Below are 26,291 nucleotides of genomic sequence, written 5' to 3' on the forward strand. Positions count from 1 at the left end.
ATCAACATAATTTTATACTCATGCTCTCTAAGTATACTCCTTCCAGTTGCCCTAATAGAGATATAATTCTTAAGAGTTAGAAGTATCATCTTCCCATGTAGGGATGTAAACAGTTTAACGTTATTGAATACTATGTATTTTTTCCTTTCCTGTCTACTTTTTTATGCTTCTCTTATATTTGAAGATCACATTTTCTGTTCAGCTCTGGTCTTTTCATTAGGAAAGTTTTAAAGTCCCCTATTTCATTGAATGTTCATCTTTTACCCTGGAAGATTGTGCTCACTTTTGCTGGGTAGTTGATTTTTGATTGTAACCAAGTACCTTTGTTTTACAGAATATCATATTCCAAACCCTCCACTCCTTTAATGTAGAAGTTGCTAAATCCTGTGTAATCCTGACCATGGCTCCTTGGTATTTGAATTATTTCTTTCTAACTACTTGCAGTATTTTCTCCTTGACTGATAATTCTGGAATTTGGCTATAATATTCCTGGGAGTTTTCCTGTTGGGATCTCTTTCATGAGGTGATCAGAGGATTCTTTCAATGAAAATTTTACCCTCCAGTTCTAAGATATTAGGACAGTTTTCTTTGATAATTTCTTAAAAGATGTTATCCAGATTATTTTTTTGATCATGGATTTCAGGTAATCCAATAATTCTCAAATTATCTCTCCTGGATCTATTTTCCAGGTCAGTTGTTTTTCATTTTAGGTGTTTTGCATTTTCTTCTCTTTTTTCATTCTTTTGTTTTTGTTTGACTTATTCTTAATGTCTTATAGAGTCATTACCTTCTACTTGTCCAGTTCTACTTTTTAAGGAATTATTTTCTTTACTCAGCTGTTATACTTCCTTTTCCATTAGGCCAATTCTATTTTTAAAGAAGTTGATTTCTTCAGTGGATTTTTTTTTCATTTGGCTAGTTCTGTTTTTTTTTAGGGAGTTGTCAGCTTTTGTGCTTTCTATTCCAAGCTGTTGACTCTTTTCTCATAATTCTCTCGTATAACTCTCATTTCTTTTCCCAATTTTTCCTATACCTCTCTTACTTGATTTTAAAAATCTCTTTTTGAGCTCTTCCAAGAGGACTTTTTGGGCTTCAGAACAATTCATATTCCCCTTTGAATCTTCACAAGTAGGCATTTTTCATTGTTATCTTCTTCTGAGTATGTATTTAATTCTTCTCTGTCACCATAGTAGATTTCTATGGTCTGGGCTCTTTTTCATTTCTTTCTCATTTTTAAAAGTTGAGCTCTGCTCCTGGAGTACCAAGCCTGTCACACTGGGGATCAGGGGCTTGGTCACTGACTTTCTACATCAGTGCTTTTGGAACTGGTGGCTTGCCCACTACACTTGGGTGGTCCAGGCTGGTCATGTCTATTGTGTCCTGGGTTCTGGGGCTGGCAGTTTGTCTTCTGCACTGGGGCTAGAGGCTTCACAGCTGGCCTGCTGTACCACTGGCCTATTGAACCAGGACTTTGGGACCTTGGGTACTGCTGTATGCTGTGGTTAAGAGCCTCCAGCTGGCTTGCCCAGACATCACCTGTCCTGGAATCTTTTCCCCTTTTACTCAAGTGAGATAGACCCTTCCTGAAGTCCTGCTAATTTATCTTAAATTAGAAAATTTTTTCACTATGTCTTAGTGAATTCTGTGGCTCCGGAATTCTTTTCAAGACTTGAGTTAATGTTGTTTCTAAGGGAAACTGGGGAAAGCTCAGGCAACTTCCTGGCTTCTCTCTGCCATCTTGGCTCTGCCCTTCTCCTTCTCCTCTCTTTCAGGAAGTAGGCAGTATTTTTCTTCACTGGTCTTCATGTTTGGTCATTGCGTTGATAAGAGTTCTTAAGGCTTTCAGAATTGTTTTACTCTATAATAGTTTCTTAAAATTGTTTTCTGAGTTCTACTTACTTTATTTTGTATCAGTTCACATAAGTCTTCTTATGTTTCCTTGCACTTTTTCCCTTTACAATTTCTTATAGCATAACTATATTTCATTACATTAAAAAGCCACAATTTCCTCAGCCATTTCCCAACTTATGAGAACTTCCTCAGTTTTTGTTTCTCTGCTATAACAAAAAGAGCTGTTATAAGTATTTACATATGAGTCTTTTTCTCTGTTTCTTGTATGTCTTTGGGGTATAGGATGATTAGTCATGTTTTGGGGAGAGAAGATACATATAAAATTAGTGAGTTTTGGGGTATCATTTACAGTTACTTTCAGGATGACTGAATTAATTAACAGCACCACCAGCAATGCATTAGTATGCCTCTCTTTTCACATCCTGTGCAATAATTGTAATTTTTCTTTTTTTGTCATCTTTGCCAATCTCGTGGCTATGAGGTAGAACCTCAGGGTTATTTTAATTTTTCTAATTGTGCTGATTTGGAAGATTTTTTTCATTAAGTTGTTGACACCTTAAATTTATTTATTTGAAAATTGCTTATGTACATCCTTTGACCATTTATCAATTCAAGAAACTCCTTGACACACTGTAATCCTCTGATGAGAAATATCCTGGAGAAGGATTCACAGTTGTTGAAGAATGTGGAACTGGCAAGTTCTTTTTTAACATGTGAGCAAAGCTAGGAACCCTAGAACTCTGAAATCATTCATGTTTTCAGACATTTTCTTGGGTCTTGGAGGGGCCTTTTCCAGTGCTGCTACTGCTGCTTCTGGAACCAGGATGGAAGGTGAGTAGAAGGGTATCTTGAGGTTTCTTTAAGCAGTTGACATAAATTCTTTTCTGTTTTTGTATTTTCCCCTTGAGAGATCTGTTTCTTCTTTTAATATTTTTTGAAATATGATGTCTAACCTTTTTTTTTTTGGTTTGTTTTTGGCCATGGCTTTCAAGTAGTCCAATGATTCTTAATTATTTTTCCTCCTTCATTTGTTTATCAGGTCTTGTTGCTTTTGTTATGAGAGTCTATACATTTCTTTCTATTTTTATAACCTTTTGACTTTGCTTTAATATTTCTTGTCTCATAGAGGCATTGTCTTTTATTTGACCCATTCTAATTTTTAGGAAGTTCATTATTTGGATAAGATTTTGTATATTGTGTGTCAAACTGTTATTTCCCTTTTCTACTTTTTCTTCCATAGCTTCATTTTTATTTTCCAACTTTTCTCCTAGCATTCTCATTTCATTCATAAAAAAATTAAACTCTTGCTTCATCTCTTTTAGGTGTTCTCATTGAATTTATGCCTAACCTGTGTTTTTCCTTTTAGGCTTTGCTTGTACATATTTTGGAATTATTCTCTTCTGTGTTTTGGCCTTTAGTGACCCTGAAACCATGTTACATTTTTGTCATGGAGTTCTTTTTTTGTTTTTTTGCACATTCTTTTGACCTAGTTCCTAACTTCAGACTTGATATTAGGGTTGGACTCTGTGCTCTTCTGAATGGAAGGTCTGAACTGGTCTTGTTGATGTTTTCTTTGGAGGTATTGGGTGTTGAGTTATTCCAGGCTCTCAGGGAACAGTTTAGGCTGAGAACCTGCAAATTTTAAGTGCTCTGAAAGTGGTCTGATCCTGGAAAAAGTACAATAACTGTGCTTCACTTCTGACCTGGGTTTGAGTCTGAGTAACAGTAGACTTCTACTGGACTCAGCCACTCTCAGCCATCTGTGAAGTTCTCAGTGACAAATCTGTAAGTTTTTCTGTGAGTCTGGGATTCCTGCCTAGTTTCTCTACAGATTTCAGATTGAACTAGAAGTTGGGACTGAGATCCTCCTCGTTTTCTAGGGTTTGGGGAATACTGTGATTGCTTACATCTGAACTTACTTGTCTCCATATACAGCCCAGGACCAACAACTACTCTTTTCATCTTGCATGGCCATGGGTCCCCTCCTCAGTCTATCCTCTATAGTGACTCACAAAACTGTCATTTGTCACCTTTCCCACACCCTGAAAAAGGTTGTGATGTCTCAGTATGAGTCTTGCACCTTCTCTTGCTCAGCGCTTAACCCTTGTTCTATTTCAGTCCCCGGGCACTGGAGTGAAGTGAGCTCCTGGCTATACTCTGTCTCCTTATGCCAATCTTGGTTGGAAAAAATGATTTACTGTGACTTTTTCTTGGATGTCTCCATCCAGATTCTATCTAGTATGTTTTTTAGATCTTCTTAGAGGATTTTGGTGGGGAGAGCTTGACTGTACTTCATCCTGCTACTCTACCGTCTTAACTCTGCCTCCTCATTCACCTAGCCATAATAATTAAAGATATCTTCTTTCCTGTTGCGTTTATTTGTTTAGGATGTGATCACCTAAGTTATGTATCCATTTGGACCTTATTGTTGTATATAGTACACAGTATTAGTGTATACCTAATATATGTCAGACTCCTTTTCAAGCAGTTTTTATCAAATAATGATACCTTAATTCTGAAGTGGGGATTTTGAGGTTTACTGAATAGTAGACTATTAATTACTTTTACTTCTGTATATTATATAGATAATACATTTCAGTTATTTTTCTCTCTGTTTTTAAAAACTAGTACTTGATAGTTTTGATGAGTGCCACTGTTGTATAGTTGGGGATCTGGTAATACCAGGGTCTTTTGTTTTCCTTTTTTTTTCTATAGTTTCTCCACATGAATTTCATCATTATTTTTTTTCTTGTCTCCACAAAGTTAATCTTTGGTAGTTTTATTGATATGGCATTGAATAAGTGAATTCATTTAGCCATTATGATCATATTAATATGTTTCAATGATCTATTGAATGAATATTTCTCTATATTTTTAGGTCTCTGTAAAGAGTATTTTGTAGTCATATTCATATGTTTACTATGTACATATACTATATAAACATACAAATATGCAAATGTTACATATTATATAATAAATATATATTCTAGGCAATATTTTATATAAATGTTATGCATTATAAATGTGTAAAATAATAATACAAAGCAAAACAATCAAGCAAATAAATTCCCACATTGACCATGTCAAAGTGTACATATCATTTTGTACTTTGAGACTGTCATCTTTCTGTTAAGAGATGGATAGCATTCTTTATGATCCATTATTTGGAGCTGGGGTTGGTCATTGCATTTATCATAGTGCTTAAGTTTTCCAAAGTTCTTTATCTTTACAAAGTTGCTATTGTATAAATTATTATTCTGGTTCTGCTCATATCACTTTGCATTAGTTCATACAAGTCTTCCCAGGGTTTTCTGAAAACATCCTTTTTGTCATCTTTTTCTATGGCGATGTTCTATTACGTTCATATAACATGATTTGTTCAGCCATTCTCTAATTGGAATACTCTCTTGGTTTCCAGTTTTTAACCACAAGAAAAAGAGCTGCTATACATATTTTTGTGCACATGAGTCCTTTTCATCTTTCTTTGCTCTCTTATCTTTACAGGTCTAGTAGTAGCATGGCTCTGTAAAAGGAATGACATAGTTTAGTAATTTTGGGGGGAATAGTTCCAAATTGCTTTCCATAATGGTCAGACCAATTAATAACTCTATTAACAAGATGTTAATGTCACTGCTTTCCCTCAGCTCCTATAACACGTTTGTCATTTTTCTTTTTTTCCTCAACTTAGCCTAGATGAAGAATGTGAGATAAAATTTCAGTATTTTCTGTTAGTGATTTGGTGCATTTTATATAGCTGTTGATAGCTTGGATTTCTTGCTTTAAAAATCGCCTATTTTTGTTTTTTTTTCTATTGGAAAATAACTTATATTTGTATATTTAAATCATTTCCTAAAGGGGCCAAAGTCTCCCATTGCATCCTGGGTCATCTCCAGTCATCTTGATGAATATTTGGTCACTGGATTCAGATGACTCTGGAGGAGAAGTGAGACTGGTGACCTGCACAGCCCTCCCTCACTCAAAACAAAGTCAAATGCAAATCATGTCATTATTTCTCTGATGGAATGGCCTTCTTCGGCAATGAATAAGGAACACAGCAAAGTTTTTTCTATCTCTGGTGCCTTTTGGCTTTTCACTAACTCTCCCCTTTTCCCTTTCTACTTCTGTATATAAAAACGGTATTTTGTATCAATCAGATCTAGCCTGCAGTTCTGGATAGGTTTGGGATGTTCCAAGATTGTGTTCCATCCCATTTCTTAGTATAAGGATCAGACATATGGGAATTGGGATAACAGTAGGTTTGAAGAGCTCATGTGTTTTCCGTTATGTCCTTTGTCCAACAGATTAATTTTTATACTACAATAAACCATAGTAACTTAATTAAGTGCAAGCCTGATTCTCAGAAGTACCAGTGTGTTTTCTTCCTGATGTAGGGTGTGGTAATGACAAGGTGATATTGATTGTTGCTTTATCTATACATGGGGACTTCTAGGCATGAGAGCACTGAACCAGTGTTTATAATAACAGGAAGGAAATCCTCAGATCATTAATTCCATGTGGCCAAGTATCACCATACCCTGTAGTACGGTGGACTGGAGAGAAGTGCCCTGCTCTAGACAGTAAAGCCCCAAGTTACCCTGTCCATTCTTCTAGAGTTGAGGGAGCCACAGAAATTTGAAACTTCTTAGCATCTTTGCTTTAGGTAAGGAAATTCTGAAGTAAACTTGAGAAAATTTAAGATTAAGGTTATAGATACCTATTGGCAATTATAACTGACAAACTCATGACGTAGTTCAAATTGGTAGCAAGTGAAATAGAGAACTTTATTAGTTTTTGAATTTTTAAACAAAATTATTTATTTTGGGGATTCTTGTTTTTTTAAAATTTTGACTTCCAGATTCTCTCCTTCCTTCCCACCTTTCTCCCATTCACTGAGAAGGCAAATGATATGATATCAATTATACATATAAAAATCATGTAAAACATATTTCCATATTAGTCATATGAAAAGCAGAAACATAAAGAAACATGAAAATTATACTTCAGTTTTCACTGAGAGTTCATCAGTTCTGTCTCTGGGATTGGATAGAATTTTTCATCATGAGTCCTTTGGAATTGTCTTAGATCATTATATTGATCAGAGTAGCCAAGTCTTTCACAGTTGATCATCATTCCAATATTGTTGTTACTGTGCACAATGATCTATCTTTTAGTGCTTTTCACTTCACTTTCCATCAGTTCATATAGGTCTTGCAATGTTTTTTGTTCTGAAATCACAGGCTTCATAATTTTTTATAGCACAATAGTACTCTGTTACAATTATATGCTACAACTTGTTTAGCCATTGTTCAATTGATGAACATCCCTTCAGTTTCTAAGTCTTTGCCACCACAAAAAGAGCTGCTAAACATATTTTTGTACATATATGTCCTTTTACATGATATATGAAAATATATGTCCTTTTCTTTTTTTTTAGTCTTTTGTATTAATAGATTAATAAAGGTATTAATAGATCAAAAGATATGCACAGTTTTTATAGCCCTTTTAGCATAATTCCAGATTATCCTTCAGTTTGATTGGACCACTTTACTGCTCCACCAGCAGTTCATTAATGTACCTATTTTCCCTCATCCCCTCCAGCATTTGACATTTCTGGTAGGTGTGAGATGGAATCTCAAAGTTGTTTTAATTTGTCTTTCTCTAATCAATAATGTTTTAGAACATTTTTCCATGTCAATATAGATAACTTTAATTTCTTTTTCTCAAAACTGTCTGTTCATTTATCATTTGGAGAATGGATCTTATTTTTTATAAATTTGACTCGGTTCCCCATATATTTGAGAGATGAGGCCTTTATCATAGAAACTTGGTGTAAAATTTTTTGACATTACTTCATTGTCTATGGCAATGTAGAATTAAGTCTCTATTTGCTTTAGCTTTGTCTTAAGACCATGATTGCAACCTCTGCCTTTTTTATGTCAGTTGAAGTATAATAAATTCAGTTACAGCTGTTTAACTTTGTGTGTGTCTTTCTGCTTCAGGTGTGTCTGTTATATATATCATATTGTTGAATTCTAACTTCTAATCCATTCTGCTATTTGTTTCTCTTTTATGGGTTAGCTCTTCCCATTCAAGTTGACAATTATAATTACTGTATATTTCCCTCTATCCTACTTTCTTCTGTTTCTCTTTTTCTCAGTCTTTTGTCCTGCTTTTCCTCAAAGTCTGTTTTGCTTCTGACCATTGCTTCCTTGTATTCAACCTCCCTTTATTCACCCCCGTCTCCCCGAAAATATCTTATCCCTTTCCCCTCCTATTTTCCTATTATGGAAGAATAGATTTCTATACTTAACTCTGTGTGTGTGTGTGTGTGTGTGTGTGTGTGTCTGTCTGTCTGTCTAGGTATTCTTCCCTTTTCAAGTCAATTCTGATGAGAGTGAGGTTCAAGCATTGCTTGCCATCTTCCCCACCCATTTACCCCTCCACTATAAAAGCTCTTACTTGAGCACTTCTTTTATGGAACAAAATTTTCTCTATTGTACCTCTCCCTTCCCTCTTCTCCCAGTGGATCCTCTCACCCCACATTAAAAAAATCATCCCAGTATAATTGATTCAAACCCACACACTGTATCTATATAGATTCCTTCTAACTGCCCTAATAGTGATAAAATTCTTAGAAGGTACATTTATCATCTCCACATATAGGAATGTAAACATTTTAACTTTATTGAGTTCCATATGATTACTCTTTCATATTTACCTTTTCATGCTTCTCTTGAGTCTTCTGTTTGAATGTTAAATTTTCTTCTTAGCTCTGGTCTTTTTATCAGGAATGCGTGGACATCCTCTGCTTCATTAAATATCCTTTTTTTTTTTTTCATCTGAAAGAATTACTCATTTTTTTGGGGTGGGTTATTCTTGATTGTAATCCTAGATCCTTTGCCTTTTAAAATATCATATTCTAAGCCCTCTGCTTCTTTAACGTGAAAGCTGTTAAATCTTGTGTGATCATGATTGTAATTGTGGCTCCATGGTATAGTTTCTTTCTGGCTCCTTGCAATGTTTTCTACTTGACTTGGGAGCTTTGGAATTTGTCTATATTCCTGGGAGTTTTAATTTTGAAATCTCTTTCAGGAGCTGATTAGTATATTTTACCCTCTGGATCTAGGATATGGGGGCAGTTCTCCTTTACAGCTTGAAATATGATGTCTAGGTTTTTTTTTTTTGGATCCTTGCTTTCTGATAGTCCAATAGTTTTTAAATTATCTCTCCTTGATTTATTTTCTATGTCATTTTTTACAATGAGATATTTCACATCTTCTGTTCATTCTTTTGACTTTGTTTTATTGTTTATTGAAATCTCATGGATTCATTAGCTTCTACTTGCCCAATTCTAATTTTTAAGGAATTATTTTCTTCAGTGAATTTTTGTGCCTCCTTTTCCATTTGGTCTATTCTGCTTTTAAAGGACTTCTTTTTTTCAGTGTATTTGTGCCACTTTTGTCCTTAGGTCAGTTTTGTTTTTTAAGGTGTTATTTTCTACAGTGTCTTTTGTGCTTCTTTTAGCCAACTGTTAATTCTCTTTTCATAATTTTCTTATATCACTCATTTCTTTTCCCAATTTTCTGCCTCCCCAACTTTCTACCACTCATCTCCTTCATTAACTCTTCCAAGATTTCTTACTGGTCTTGGGACCAATTAACATTTTTCTTTGAGGCTTTGCTTGTAGCTCCTTTCATATTTTTGTCTTCTAAGTTTATGTCTTAGACTTCCTTACCACCATAACAGGTTTTTTTTTTTATGGGCAAGTTCTGTTTTGGTTGTAATTCTTGTTTGCTCATTTTCTTAGCCCATTTCTTTACTTTGAGCTTCATGTTAAAGTTAATCTCTGTTCATCTGGGGTGGGGAGGCACTATCTTGAGCTTCAGGCTTTTTTGTACTGCTGTTTTCAGAGCTAGTTTTGGGAGTTTGGAAGTTTTCAGTGGTTCTAAGGTGATATTATCTTGGGAGAGATGTTATTCTGGGAGAGGTCACTGCTCTCCTGCTCTGTGCTCTGATTTTTACTCAGGAAGAGCTTCTGCTCCCATGCTTGTGCCCCTCTCAATCCTGGATCTGTCATTGAGGCCCGTGCTCCTTTGTGCCTGACCACCAGTGCTCCTCTCTGCCCTGAAACCGTGACTCAGAACTGCTTATGGGCAACAGAGTTGTGAATCAGCTCCAGTACAAAGAGTCCTCCATAATCTTTCTGAGCAGTTATCTGACCCCCTTACTGTCTCTGGGCTGAGAGTTCCTAAAACTGCTGCCACTGCTACTCCAAGGCCCACTGCTGGTTCTCTTGCCATGCTCTTGGCCTGTGTCTACCTTGGTGTTACAGAATTCTCCTGTTGACCTCCTTGGCTGTAAAAATCACTCTTTCTGACCTGATTTGAGGTATAATTTAAAATTTTTTTGGAGGGAAATGTTGGGAGAAGTCAGCTGTGTCCCAGCCTGTACTTTGACATCTCTACTAGATCCGTGAAAACTAAGTATTGAGAGGCCAGAAATTCAAATTCTTTTTCAAGCTATAAGGCTTACAGTCCTGAATTGAAGGTCAGAATACAGCATTGCCAAGTTTCTGAGGTAAGGTTTGGGGCATTAATCAATATGGATTGGGACCCAAAGCTCCAGTGGAGTTATATTTAGGAAGACAATACTATGTCTTTCCCTCAAGAGTCTGATGATTTCTTTGGAAACCACTTTGGCCTATGGTTCAAGAAAAATTCTTTGGTTTACCAGTTATGAAAGTATCCTATGTGGAGGAAGCAGAGTATAAGCAATGTCAATGAAAGTTCAAAACAAAGGAGACCTTGAGTATATGCTTCTGTAAGGAGGATCCATGATTCTTAGCCCTCATGTATTGCTATTCTAGACTCATTAACTAGACACATCACTCATTGTGAATGCATTAATGAAGGGCTTGGTTGAAAGGTTTTCCAGTGGATTTACAATGTAAAGAGCAATTTGAGGAAATTGATCTACTTTGAATATATGAAGGAATTGATAAAACTCAAGGGGTTGGAAAGTTTTATCAATTATGTTACTTCTCTTATATTCCTCCCTTTAATCCCTCTTTTCCATTCTCTTAAGGCACCCTGGATGATCCATATAAAGTGTATTTTAAACATGCAGACTATATGAAGACAGTCTGCCTTGCCCTTTCTTACTAAAACAGATTGTTGCTGTCTACAGTAGAAATGGATTTGCTAGTTATAGGCCACATAAGTTGTTGACCTGCACATCATAGCAATCTTTGAGAGCCTCTGGTAGCCAGAGGGAACAGACTGTTGGAGGAAGAATATAGAGATGTTGCTAAAAACCACTGGGTTTAAGAGGAAGGAATTGCATTATTTTTCTCCATCTTTTGCATCAGAGGTTCCCAAATTTATTTGACCTACTTCCCCCATTTAAAAAAATTACTCAGCCCCCCAAAATCTACTTTCTTTAACCCTTTAATTTTTTAAAAAAAATTGTGTCATTTCAAAAAAATGACACATCTTAAATTTAATAATTCATTGTAAATTTGTGGATTTTTTCCTGCATTGAAATTTTGATAACAGTACTGTGTCATGTAACCACATGGTATTGTGCTGTAAACAAACCATCACACACATACACATATTCTTGCTGATGCATACTGGACTTCCTGACAATGTGACATACTTGCCTGCCAATACTTATTTGTTAAACTGTCAGTAGATTTGACTACTGGTTGGTTATAACTTGCATTTTGTGTGTTTATTTGGAAAGTGATATAATCACTATGACTTTAACTCTGTTACACAATAGATGAAAGATGTATAAATGATTTTTTGAAATTTTCTTCTTTTCTCTTCTTTCCTTGTGCTTCCAGCATCCCCTTATTTTTATTTAATGCTCCCCAATTGCATCTGAGGCTACTGCTGCCCCTCATCATTTTAGCACCACTAGGGGGTATCACCCACTTTGGAAACCTCTGCATCTACACAAATATTCCTAAAGCCAAAATTGATGGCTAGTTAACTAAAATTTTTTAAAAATTTCTTGGAGCAAGATGGGAAGGACAAGAAAGGAGAGGCTAGGCAAAGGTCTGCCCTTCCTTAGACCAATATAATTTTCTCTCTCTTATTCTGCAAACTTAAAATGGTAGTTTAATCAGGGGACCCAGAAAACTAGAGACTAAAAGGTAGTCCTTACTGCCTGACTCAGGATATGTGTCCTTGTCCAAATTCAAATTAGTTTGGTGAGAATGTACACTATGTTTTCCATCCTATAAGGCACTGAATTGGAGATGTCTCTTATCTGTGGAAACCTTAGCTTCTTTGTTTACATTACCTTCTCTGTAGGAGGATGTGGGCATCAGTTATACTATTAAGTGTAAACTTATTTACTTGAAACTAGCAGTAGTTTCTTTCTCATAGTTGGTGTATCCTGTTGTTTTATTCCTGAATTTATAATAGGGCTTGACTTAATTGACTTTTTCGAGTTTCATGTGCTTTCATTTCTGATAGTCTGGTATGGTGGGCTGTTTCTTATGGGTTCCTTTTGAATTGTCATTGCCATCCAAAATTACAAATATGAAGCATTGCCATCTACCTTGTAGGTTGGCAGAAATAACTGAGACAACAAAAGCTTATAAGAATCATGAGTAAAGGAGGTTACTGAGGCTTTAAAGTGTGGCCAGGAATCTGATGGTATATGACTTATACCTATGGTCTTTAATAGGGTACTCTCCCCTCTTAACATACTGATCTCTTATCTGGTCACTCTACTAGAGTTTTTTTCCCCAAATTTATTAATTTATTTGTTTTCAGTTTTCTTTTTTCCACAGATTTATTAATTTATTTGTTTTCAGTTTTCAGTATTCACTTCCATAAGTTCCAGATTTTACCCTCTTCCTCCCCCCTCCCTTCCCAAGACATCATGCAGTCTCATATGGGTTCTACGCATACATTCCTATTAAACACATTTTCGCATTAGTCATATTGCATAGAAGAATTAAAATGAATGGGAGAAACCATGAGAAAAACCAAACCAAAACAAAACATAACACAAGAGAAAATAGTCTGTTTCATTTTGTGTTCTGATTCCATAGTTCTTTCTGTGGATGTGGATGGCATTTTCCCTCAAGAATCCTTTGGAATAGGTCCTTGCATAGCTGTGAAGGGCTAAGTCTATCAGAAACAATCCTCATACACTGTGGCTGTTACTGTGTACAGTGTTCTGGTTCTGCTTATTTCACTCAGCATCAGTTCATATAAGTCCTTCCAGGCCTCTCTGAAGTTGTCTTGTTCATCATTTTCTTATAGCACAATAGTATTACATTACATTCATATACCACAACTTGTTCAGCCATTCCCTAATTGATGGCCATCCCCTCAATTTCCAGTTCTTGGCCACCACAAAAGGAGTTGCTATAAATATTTTTGTACATGTGGGTCCCTTTCCCATTTTTATGATCTCTTTGGGATACAGCCCTAGAAGTGGTATTGCTGGGTCAACTGGATAGCCGTTTGGGAACAGTTCCAAATTGATCTCCAGAATGGTTGGATCAGCTCACAGCCCCACCAACAATGAATTAGTGTTCCAACTTTCCCACATTTTCTTCAATATTTATCATCTTCCTCTTTTGTCATGTTAGCCAATCTGATAGGTGTGTTGTGGTATCTCAGAGCTGTTTTGATTTGCATCTCTCTAATCAATAGTGAATCAGAGCATTTTTTCATATGACTATAGATAGCTTTAATTTCTTCCTTTGAAAACTGCCTGTTCATATCTTTTGGTCATTTATCAGCTGGGAAATGGCTTGCATTCTTGTAAATTTGACTCAGTTCTCTATATATTTTAGAAATGAGGCATTTATCAGAGAAACTAGTTGGAAAAAATTCCCGGTTTTCCTCTTCCCTCCTAATCTTGATTGCATTGGCTTTGTTTGTGTAAAAACTTTTCAATTTAGTGTAATCAAAGTTATTGCATTTCATAATGTTCTCTATCTCTTGTTTGGTCACAGATTCCTCCATTCTCTGTAAATCTGGTGAATAAACTATTCCTTGACCCTCTAGTTTGTTTATAGTATCAGCCTTTATACCTAGATCGTGTACTTATTTGGACTTTTAGGCATTGGTCTATGCCCCATTTCTGCCACACTATTTTCCAGTTTTACCTCTGCTAGAGTTTATTGAGCAAAAACTTAAACATTGACCACTGACTTAATTCTTTTTTTATAATATCTATTTAAGCTAATCATGTAGCACAATTTGCCTTTACTCTGCAAGGGAGGCAGCTTGCTTTTATTCTTTTGCTTTTGTGGAATATTAATATCTCTGCTCTCTGTCTCAATTTAGCAACTCAGTGAGATCTAAGATTAATTTTCCCCGTTGTATTTATGACATGCTTGTGGGCTCAAATTTTGAGGAGATTATAGAGACTCTTGAATGAAGACCCTTTTTTAGCAGTCATGGAGACACAACATTCTGTTAGCATTCAGGGACCTGTTGAAACTTGAAGCTTCTATGCATATTTTATCATGGGTCCAAGCAGGACATTGCTCTACTAGTAAAGGACAAACTTTTGGACTTTAAACCATGCTTGGTCAATCAGGAGTCCTAGCATTTGATAGAAGAGTTTGGGATCTGGCAACAACATAGCCCCCACCCTAGTCTCTTACAGCAGTTGATCAAGAAAAAGGCTACTTTTGAAGAGACATGACCCACAGCTTGCTTTAATAAAGTTAAATAAAAGGTACAACATGATCTTCTCTTCTCCCCAGCTCCTATCTTCCCCTAGCCTCTCCACTCATGGCATTCATGAGGTTTATACGTAGGACATGGACAAGATACAGCTTGGTTTCATGAATAACCCAGCAAGCTTCCTTTCTCAAAATGCTGCATTAAAAGAGGCTGGTTTAATTCTGAGGAGGTCAGGTTTATTATCGCTCTGACCCACTGCAGAGAAAAATTTCAGGGAAATCTCTGAAGCATAGCTGGAGTTATGCCATATGTTTAGGATCTCCTTAAGATTTTGGTAATAGGCTCCTTTCTGAAAAAGAAAAAGAAAAGTATCCAATTTATACTATGGAAATCAGGTATAAAGAGCTGTTTGTTTCCTCCATCACAGAAATTGTTTAAGACACAAAAGAACTCAAGGGCACACATTAACCAGTATGAAATGCATAAATCGTATTAAATAGCCTATTATATTCATTATCTTCCTTGAGGAAAGTAGAGATGCATAGATGGACTGCCGAATAGATATTTAGGAAATTTCACATTTACCTTGAGATCTGTATTGTTTGGATAACTCACAAGGGCCAGATCTCTTGTGAGTTCCTGGAAGGCAGACTTTTTTTAAACCTTTCTTTGTATGTCTAAACCTTAGCACAGTATCTGACACATAATAGTTGCTTAATAGATGTTTATTGACTGCCTCCAAGTTTGGGGCTCTTTGTACTACAACCTCACTTTGTTTTTAAATAATGATATTTAAGAAGATGATACATAGATTAAATGGTATACTTATTAAATGGTATTTTTCTTATAAAGGATGGAACATCATATTCTTAAATTCTGAGAAATGTAGAATTGATAATACTTAACATAATGACCTTAATGGAAAGAAGTTTAAAAGAGAAATCAAAGAATAATGATGCTATTTGTCTTTAATTTATCACCACATTTATATTAGAAATTGGTAAAAATTTGTATTGGAAACACTGGTGAAAGAAGAATTATGACAGATGAATGATTCTTATGATCAGGATGGTTGCTGAATTTTTGTGTGTTTTTGATCTGGAATTATTATTTAATTGATGTGGGGGACATCCTGGTATGGTAGATCCCTCTACTGATGCAGTTAAGTAATTCATTTATAGATGTAATTACCTAGGGTATGAAAAGGTAAAGTGACTTGTCCAGGGTCTACCAGCTACCATGTGTCAGAGGAAGGATTTGAATCCAAGTTTTCAGGACTTGTTATTCACTATGCCACACTTCCTTTCACAAATAACAGATAAAATCAAAAAACAATAACTAGACCAGTGTACCTACTGTAGGCTAGTTACTGTGTATCGGGGACACAAAGACAAAAATGGAGCAGTTCCTGCCTTCAGATTCTGTTAATGAATATTTACTTTTTTATTATTGATTGTCATAATTTTTTGTATTATGCTACAATATCTACTCAAAACACCTTTATAGTTTTATGATTTTATTTTCTCTTCTAGGTTAACAGAGCCCGCTGGATATTTAACTGATGGACCGATTAACTACAAATATAAAACTAAATGCACATGGCTAATTGAAGGCTAGTAAGTATGCGTTCTGAGTTGTAGACTTGTATTATTGAATGATAAATGAAAAGTAAGTGGACAGGTCAGCATTAAAATGTCATAGAATAAAAACTGCACAAATAAAATATCTGATTCTGATTCAAATCCTGACAATTCTAGTCTTTAGCAATGTAATATATGATATTCTTTCCTTTAGTATGCTGCCATTAATGCACCTGGTTTTTAATGGTAAAGGGGAAATTCATGTGTTGCAGTAAAATTTTTTCTACATGTTCTTCTGTATTTTGAATATGAATTGTTTAAAAGATGTTATTGTGGTACTTTATGGATTAAAAAGTTAAAGCATACAAAATGTCATTCTGGATTAAATCACTGCTCTATTCAGTTGAGCATTTCATTTTTATTCTTTTAAGATGTTTTTATTAAATATTTATTATAAACTTAATATTATGTAATCAATACAAATAATCAGTTATAGTTACAGTTAAATAATTCTATGTACTTACTAAATAGTGATTTCTGTAGTCCCATTTATTTATTGATCTTTACAGAAGCAGAACAATGTTTTTGGAAAATAGACATTTTTCAAAAGTGCTAGTTAAAAAAAACTTTAGAACTATTTTATTGATGATTATTTTTTTCTTACATATCGTTGTCCACCATCCTGGATTCCCCCAAATAAAAGATCTCTCTTATAACAAACATGTATAGTTTCAAAAAATAAATCAAGATATAGGCCCTTAGAATGCAGGTCAAGTTATGTGCATCTAATCTATTATCTTTCTACCAAGCAGTATAAAATATGATTTACCATTAGTTTCTTGAAGTCATAATTGGTTGCTACTTTTATTGAAGTTTTTAGGTCCTTAGAGATTTGTTTTACTTTTTTCATTATCATTAAAATTATTCTCTTATTTCTGCTTCTTTCACTTTTAATCAGTTTATATAAACCTTTCCATATGCTTCTCAATTTGTCATATTCATAATTTCTTATGTTGCTATAAAATTCAATTAGATTCACATTTGTTCAGCTATTTCCCAATATGGGCATTTGTCTTGTTTCTAGTTCTTTGCCATGACAAAAAGTTCAGCATTCTGTCTCTGACACTGGTGCAGCAAAATCAAGAGGAATTTTTGGGGAGAATGTTTTCTCCTTTTGGTGTTTTTTGGTGTCAGAGGTTAGAGATGGACTCTGGACATTTCTAACTTCCCTTTTTGTGTATTTATTTGAGTCTTCCTTTTATATTTTAGAACTTTGTCTTCTGGGAATGTTAAGTACTAGAAGAAATAATTTCCTCTGTATTTATTCTAATAGAGTCTTTAAAAAGGGATGCTACTTATTTTTTTGTGAATTCTTTTTTAGTGTATCTGTGCCTCAGTTCATTAATTTATCAAATGGCATTTCAGATTGGATAATGGAACTAAAATTTGTCAAGTCCTTGTGACATTTCTTTGATGAAAACAGTTCCACAGAAATCTATAGCATCATAAATTTTTGAATACATTTATTTATTGTAACTTTAGAAATCTTTAGAAATCAATAGAGATATTTGCTTATGTTCTATTAACTTAATAGTTTGGGGAGTCATTTGCTAGTTTTTGAAATCCATGGCAGTGAACAATAAAAAGCATTCACTGCCATGCCTTCTTAACTTTTAAGAAAATGGTTGTTATTTTCCTATTGTTTTAAGAAAGGGAAGCTTTAGAAAGACAACTATTAATTAATTATGTACAATGTAAAGAATAAAAGTAATTTTAGTTTTGAAAAGAATTATCTTATGTAATGAAAAACTATTCGGAAATTTCATTTTCACATGAATTAAATGATTCCAACAGTTATCATTAGATTTGTTCACGATATAGCATGTGATCTGAATGTAGTCATTTGGGGCAATGACTATATATTTGATATTGTTGCAGTTTTGTTAACTTCAGTATTTATCTATTGGATCAATTAATCTTGAACTAATTTAATTTTTTCCAGTCCAAATGCAATCCTAAGATTAAGATTCAATCATTTTGCTACAGAATGCAGTTGGGACCATATGTATGTTTATGATGGAGATTCCATATATGCACCTTTAATAGCTGTGCTTAGGTGAGTAATGATGTTACTCTTTCATGTTTCTATAAATTGAACCATAAGCTACAAAAACTTTATACAAACATATGCCCCAAATAATTAAACATAATTCTTGACATTTAAATTCGATAAAATAAATATATTTCTATGTTTCCACCACAGAATTTAGTTTTATATTTAATAGCATAAGCAATAATTCTGAAGTCATGAAACACTGGGGGAGAAAATAGAAGTACTGTATTATCTTCAATCAATAATAAACATTTGTTAAGTTCATACTGAATGTCAGGCTCTGAACTGAAGCATTGAAAGATATACATTTATTAATGAACTTGTAACATTTAAAAAGTTGATGTCTGACTTTTTATACTGCTCTCATTTCTCAATATACTACCTCCACGGAATGTTCCTCTGTTAAAAAGAAAAACAGTTAAGGAAAACCACTTAATATGATGGCTGTGCCTGCCAGTATATGCAATATTTTGTTTTTCCTCACCCCTCTGTTGGGAAGAAAGAAATATATTTGATCATTCATTCTCTGGGCCTGAGATTGGTGACTAAAATTTGTAAGGTTTTAATTATCTTCTAGTGTTATTGGTGTTTACACCAGTGGTATCAGATTCAAATAGAAATGGGTCCACTAAACTGTGTATCCCTGTAGCCCACATATTTACTTAAAATACCTCATATCAACATTATCGATACTACTTATTTTCTGTTATATTTTTATTTATTTTGTTAAATATTTTCCATTTACATTTTAATCTGGCTAAGGCTATACTTGCTGGTGGGTCATGCTGTGTGTTTGACATCTCTGATTTATGTCATTATAGTCATTATGTTTCTCATTCTATTTCTGCTTACTTTGGTCTAATTTAGTTTCTATAACTTTTCTCATGTTTCTTTGAATTTTCTTTATTTATTGTTTCTTCTAGTACAGTAGTAAGCTATTACATTCACATACCACAGTGAGATGAACACTTTAATTCTAGTTTTTTGCTACCAAAAATGTGCCATTATGAACATTTTGGTGTATGTGGGGGTCTTTCAATCTCTGCATGCCAGTAGTACCATTAATTTACTTAATGAGTACAGAGTATCCTGTTGCATGAATTGCAATGAACAAAATTCCATCACCAAATGAAGAGGTATGGAGAGATAGATTGTGATCTGAAAAGTTGAAGTAGACTGTTTACATCCCTGGAAACAGATTTGTACAAGTATGGGAGTTATAGTGCATTCACTTGTTTGGGAAAAAATATTGAGGGAAAATAGGGGATATATAATCAAGCTGAAAAGTTAACAAGATAAGAGCTCTATACATTCTATTTCTCAGTGAAATGATGAAATTTCAATTCTTTCATTATTAATGATAGATGAACGAAAAAGCATGTATTAGGTACTTACTATGTACAAAGCATTGTGCTAAACATTGGGGATAGGGATGGGATTGAATTGTGATTTCATGGTTATAGGGAAATCTTAAGGGAGGAAACTCCATCTTTTAATGCAGATTGGCACCTCTGAAATTTATAGTTTTGAAAGTTGCCTAGAGCATTGGTGTCATACCAAAATAGAGATTTGGGAGCCACTAAACTATACATGATGAACCCCATGGACCACATATTCACTTAGTTTTTAGATATGATCAATATCTTCTGTTTTATTGTATTTATTTGGTTAAATATTCCCCAATTAAAATTTAACCTGGATCAGGCTATGCTAGGGAGTGTTGTAGGCCACATATGGCTCATGGGAGACATGTTTGACACCTTGGGCCTACAGTACCATGAGGTTAATTAACTTTCCCAGGGTCACATTGCCGATACATGTGTTAGAGACAAGATTTGAAACCAGATCTAACTGCCTTTGAGGTAGGTTTGCTTTACGAATTTCAAGTCTGGCAGAATCTATGCTTTGAATGTGCTCCCAGTTCAGTCCTCTTCATATGTTGGAAATATTTTAGATGAAAAGATCCCATATATTGGCAAAGCAGATGATAATCCATCTTCTTTAGTATTATTTTCACTAATAAAACTATAGCTTTCTAACATTGAAGAGTTTGACAATCCCCAAAACTTTGGTAGTAAGAATTTTATTTTCTGAATACTGAGTTGTGGCTGCTAAGAAGGTAAGGACAGGCCTCTCACATGAAGTTGTCAGCTTATATCTTCACAGAGATTGCTTCCCTGGTTGATCACTGTGGGACCTGTGCTGGAATCAGAACATGGTAGACTGATGTGGAATGTGCTGCTCTTGGGTTTAGGATTCTGGGTTTTATACATTAGGGTCAGAAGAGAGGTGATGTTTTATACCTTCTCTCTCCATTTAGGGACTGAGGCTATCTCTCTTGAGGTATCTTATTGCTGTAACACACATAGTTGGCGTAGATAAGTTTTGCATAGGAGATCGAGAGTTAGGCTTTGGAGTCTGGGAGACCTAAGTTCAAATCCTGCTTCAGATACTTAGTAGTAATGAGACCCTAGACAAATAACAATTTCAGTTTCCTTATCTATAAAATGGAAATAATAGTAATAATAATAGCACCTAACTCACAGGGTAGTTGGGAGGATCAAATGAGCTAATAATGCATATAAAGCACCTTTTAAATCTAGAAGTGCTACATAAATGTTAGTTTTAATTAGTGATAGTACTCGTAATTATGAAATTCCAACATAATTATAAATTAGGGCATAAAAGATTTGCCTTCTCCCATATAGAATAGTATCTGTTAATAGAAAAACTCTTAGTATATATGCAGAATGAAAGTAATACTTAGGAGACTATTTGAATACAAAGTATAGTATATATTTTTAATTTTGACTTCTGAGTTTTGATAAAAGTAACTGTTGACTAGGATTTACTGGGCTCATATTTTAGAACATATTTTATTCTTTTGTTGTTTTTGTTTTCGTTTTTTGCAGGTCCTTCCTTTCCCACTATATATTTTAGGTCTCTCTTTCCAGAGAGTTGTTCCAAATAGTAAAGATTTTTTTAAAAAGGAAGAAAAAGTTCAGCAGAATTACACACCATATTGCAGAAGTTTGATGGTGTCCCACTTCTGCAAAGAAATAGGGGAGTTGTCTTTTCAGATTTTGATTTTGGGGCCAAACTTGACCATTATAGTTTTGTAGTATTCACTTTCTGTTATTTTGGGTTTTTTGAGTTGTTTGTTCTAGTTCCACTTTAATAGACATTGTGTAAACTTTTCTAGTTTCTTTTTACTTCACTTTACATCATCTCATATGAATCTCATGCTTCTCTATGTGAATTGTATTAATTATTTCTTATAGCATGGTAATATTCAATTATATTCATGTACTACAGTTTCTTTAGTCATTCCCCAGGTGATGGGCATCTACTTTGTTTCCACATCTTTGCTACCACAGAAGTGCTCCTATAAATATTTTCGTGTATGTGGGGCTTTCTTTTTTTATTGACCTCTTTCTGATATATGCCTAGTAATGGAATCTCTAGGTCAATGTGTATAGACATTTTAGCTACTTTATTCACATAAATTCATATTTCTTTCAAGAATAGTTGGCTATTCTTCTGTCTCTTGTTATGTTCAGTGCGTGGCTTATGTATTCTTCTCACCTGAAACTAAATATTGTGCAAAATTCATCTTTTCCTCTTCTGCCCTCAATTGCATCCTTTCATAGCTTTCCCTCCCTTGTTCCTGACACCAGTATTCTTCAAGTTTCCCAGTAGTATATGCTATGATGATAAAATAAGAGGCACTCACAGGAAAAGCGTCCTGCTGAACTACCAGCAACCTGGACCCTCCCCCCACAATGGCCACAAACCTTTGATAGTCTCCAAGACTAGGAACATCCAGGTCAAGATTATTCTTTAGTCACCTATGCTCAGGGAAAGAAAAACAAAATAGGAGATGTAGCTAGAAAGCTAAAATCCAGCTTTCACTGTGATATAACTTCTATAGCTACTACTGAGAAGGAGGAAAATCACTTTGACCCTTTCCCCAGAAAAAAGACCTCTTTAAACTATACATTACCAAAAGAGCAGGTGAAAACTTGAGTTAAGAGAGGAAGTTTTTACATCAATGAAATCATAAAGTCTAGATCAAAGTAATAAAATCTCAACTTGGCCTTCAATGATGGAGGACAGTCCTTTTATTCTTTCCTGATTTATCTGGTAATCTTTACAAAGGGACTGTTCCAAACCTCCTCTTTTCTACTCGGATCTCCTACTGTGCCTTCCCCTGACCTGTCTTCTTCAGCATAGGAACTTCCCTCCTACCAAGGCCGAGACAAGGCAATGCACATTCTTTATTTTAATTTTTTAATTTTTTTTTTTACTCTTCCTGGAGTTTATTTTGCATGGTATTTATTCCTTTGACCTGTTTTCTTTTCTTTTCTTTTTTAATTTTATTTTTCATTTTTAACACAGTTAATATCACATAAAACAATTCCAACTTTCGGTCAGGTGATACTTCTTTTTAAAGCATTTACAATATAGACCACAAAAGAATTTGTTTTTTAAACATTAACTGAGACACAAATAATATTTATGTATGCTAACTTCACAAGCCCTTGACCTAATTGTCTCCACAGTGTTACTAAGAATTAAAGGACCCTAACATTGTTGTTGGTCTAAAATCCTAAGCCTAATAGCTTAATTTTAGACTTAACTTCGGATGTTCCCCTACCAACAATTTATAATTTAATAGATCTGGTATTAAACTTACAAACCTTTTGACTATAGGAAATTGCTACTAAGAATAGGGACATTGCAGGGAACCAATATCTCCCCAACTTCATGTCAGTTCCAGTTAGGAGTAGATTGTCAACGCGTTCAGTCAGGCTTAAAGTCTACCAGGTATCAGTGGGGAAATTGAATCAGGAAAATCCTACCTTAGCCCAGGCTGAACAGCTGCTCTCCCACCCTTCCCATGAGATCACCTTTTTCAGTTCATACCAGCATCTTAAGGCTTACTGGCATCATGGATTGGAGGCTCAGATCGCCCTTCTTGCTCTCCATACCTGGAGTTAGACTCAGAAGAACAGTCACTTAATAGTCCCCTAGCATCTTAAAATAGCAAGTTCCAATAACCAGGTTTCAAATATGGTTATAGTTTCACTTTGACTAAGGAACATCTTTTGAGGCAAGTCTTAAGTGGCTTACATGTCTTTCTATACATATTCTAGTTCCTGATTAAATAGCAATCATGAAATCAAATTTACCATTAAAATCTTAACTTTTCCATCAATGCCAAATTTTACCCAAGGTTACCTGCCTCTAGGAAATTTAGACTAAAATTCTTTTCCCCAAACTAAAGATATATTTGATTTTTTCTCAGTAATTAATTCAATTACAACAGTCAATTGTTTTAATACTAATTGCTTTTACATCACTTGTAACATGTCCAATTTTTCTCTCCATCACTCCCCTCCCCCCGCTTCCTAATACCTTGCATTCTGATTACCCCTTACCTCAATGTGTCCTCCCTTCTATCACACCCCACCCTTCCCTTATCCCCATCTTCTCTCTTTTCTTGTAGGACAAGATAAATTTCTATACCCCATTCCCCTTATTTATTTCCCAGTTATATGCAATAAAAATTCTCAACCTTTGTTACTAATACTTTGAATTCCAACTTCTCTCCCTCCCTTCCTCCCTGCCCATCCCCACTGAGAAGGTAAGCAATTCAATACAGACTAAATATGTGTCTTTTTGCAACAGACTTCCATAATAATCATGTTGTGTAATACTAACTATATTGTCCTCTATTCTACTCTATCCCCCTTATTTTTTTTTATTTTTTTATTCCCTCATTTGACCTTGTCCTTTCCCAAAAGTGTTTATTTCTAGTTACTCCCTTCTCCCAATTGTCCTCCCTTCTATCATTCCCCTCACCCCACTTGTTGCCTCCTCCCCTACTTTCCTGTAGTGTAAGATAGATTTTCGTATCAAATTTAGTGAGCATGTTATTCCCTCCTTCAGCCATATGTGGAGAAAGTAGCTTCACTTTTCCCCTCTCCCCTTCTCCCTTTTCTCCTCCATTGAACAAGATTTTTCTTATCTCTTTTATGAGTTATAGCCTGCCCCATTCCATTTCTCCCCTTTTCCTCCCAGTGTTTTCTTCCCTCTCTCCTTAATTTTTATTTTATTTTTTGTGTGTGGATATTATCTCTTCTGATTCAATACAGCCTGTACTCTCTGTCTATGTATGTGTGTGTGTGTATGTATGTATGTATGTATGTATGTATGTACAATCCCTCCACCTACCCAAATACTGAGAAAAGATTCAAAAGTTATAAATATTTTCTTTCCATGTAGGAATGTAAACAGTTCAGCTTTAGAAAGTCTTTTATGATTTTTCTTTCCTGTTTACCTTTTCATGCTTCTCTTGATTCTTGTGTTTGAAAGTCAAATTTTCTATTCAATTCTGGTTTTTTTAACAAGAATGCTTGAAAGTCCTCTATATCATTGAATGACCATTTATTCCCTTGAAGTATTATACTCAGTTTTGCTGAGTGGGTGATTCTTTGTTTTACCAGTTCCTTTGACCTCTGGAATATCCTGTTCAAAGCCCTTCAGTCCCTTAATGTTGAAGCTGCCAGATCCTGTGTTATCCTGATTGTATTTCCACAATACTTGAATTGTTTCTTTCTAGCTGCTTGCAATATTTTCTCCTTGATCTGGGAACTCTGAAATTTGGCCACAATATTCCTAGGAGTTTCTCTCTTTGGGTCTCTTTCAGGTGATTGGTGGATTCTTTCAATATTCATTTTGCCCTCTGGTTCTAGAATACCAGGGCAGTTTTCTTTGATAATTTCATGGAAGATGATGTCTAGGCTCTTTTTTTGATCATGGCTTTCCGGTAGTTCCATAATTTTTAAATTGTTTCTCCTGGATCTCTTTTCCAGGTCAGTTGTTTTTCCAATGAGATGTTCCACATTATCTTCTACTTTTTCAAACTTTTGGTTTTGTTTTTTAACTGCTTGGTTTATCTCATAGTCATTCATTTCCCTGAACTCAATTCTCTCTTTCAGTGAATTATTTTGTTCAGTGAACTTTTGAACCTTCTCCTCCATTTGTCTAATTCTGCTTTTTAAAGCCTCCTTCTCCTCATTGGCTTTTTGGACCTCTTTTTCTAATTGAGTTAGCCTCTTTTTGAAGGTGTTATTTTCCTCAGCATTTTTTTGGTTCTCCTTTAGTAAGCTGCTAACTCGCTTTTCAAGCTCTTCTATTGCTTGAGCCCAGATTAAGTTCTCTTTGGAGGCCCTGGAGGCAGGGGCTTTGACTCTCTGTGACAGTATGCCTTCTTCTTCCTCATCTGGAAGGATGGGAGGAGATACCTGTTCACCAAGAAATTAATCTTCTATGGTCTTATGTTTTCCCCGTTTTTTGGGCATTTTCCTAGTCCAAACTTGACTTCTGAGTTTCCTCTCCACAACCACCTGGCCTCCAGTTCCACCAAGCCAGCACTGGGGATTGAGATTCAGATGAGCTGCTCCAATCCCTCAGGGGCTTTAGGCAGGGGCAGGGCCTCTATTCAGTGTGAGATTAAGATCAGCTGCTCAGGTGGAGGCAGGGCTGCCACACAGGGCTCAGTTCCCTCAGGGGCTTTACCATGAGGCCTTCAACAATGGATATTGGCTGCTGCCTGCTTTCGGAGCCCCCTTCAGCTGCTGCCTCTGCTACTGCCACCCAAGGCGTCCTGAGTTATGGGGACATCCTGGTCTCTTCTTGGCCAGCAGAAAAAACCCTCTCACTGACCTTTGGCACCTGTGAATTGAGGGATCTGCGCTGCTGCTGGAGATTCTGTCCCTGAAGCCTGCTCAGATCTGCTACTCCTGGTGCCATGAAGCCAAGGCTGGACTGGGCTCTGCTCCATGTCTGGTGTGACAGACCTTTCCCGTCCGTCTTTCAGGTCACTCTGGGCTAGAAATCTCCTCCACTCCACTGTTCTGCAGCTTCTGCTGCTCTAGAATTTGTTGAGAGTCCTTCTTTACAGGTATTTTATGAGCTGTGGGGGAAGAGCTAGTGTATGTGTGTCTTTCTATCCTCCCATCTTAGTTCCGCCTGTTTTGGCGATGACATTCTTTTAAGCATTTACTGTGTATTGAGTGC

At 35.4% G+C, this 26,291-nt stretch overlaps 1 protein-coding gene across 7 annotated transcripts in view; it reads left to right on the forward strand.

The window, feature by feature from the left end:
* The window catches only part of ATRNL1 (attractin like 1), a 1,361,117-nt gene that overhangs the window by 34,409 nt on the left and 1,300,417 nt on the right, over positions 1 to 26,291 (forward strand). For all 7 annotated transcript variants that reach the window (XM_072623397.1, XM_072623377.1, XM_072623406.1 and 4 more), the window contains exons 2-3: positions 16,046 to 16,129; positions 18,096 to 18,209. In XM_072623397.1, the coding sequence (XP_072479498.1) occupies positions 16,046 to 16,129; positions 18,096 to 18,209 (198 nt within the window). The remainder of the gene's footprint in view (positions 1 to 16,045; positions 16,130 to 18,095; positions 18,210 to 26,291) is intronic.

Source organism: Notamacropus eugenii, chromosome 1 (assembly GCF_028372415.1).
Source record: "Notamacropus eugenii isolate mMacEug1 chromosome 1, mMacEug1.pri_v2, whole genome shotgun sequence".
NCBI lineage: Eukaryota > Metazoa > Chordata > Mammalia > Diprotodontia > Macropodidae > Notamacropus > Notamacropus eugenii.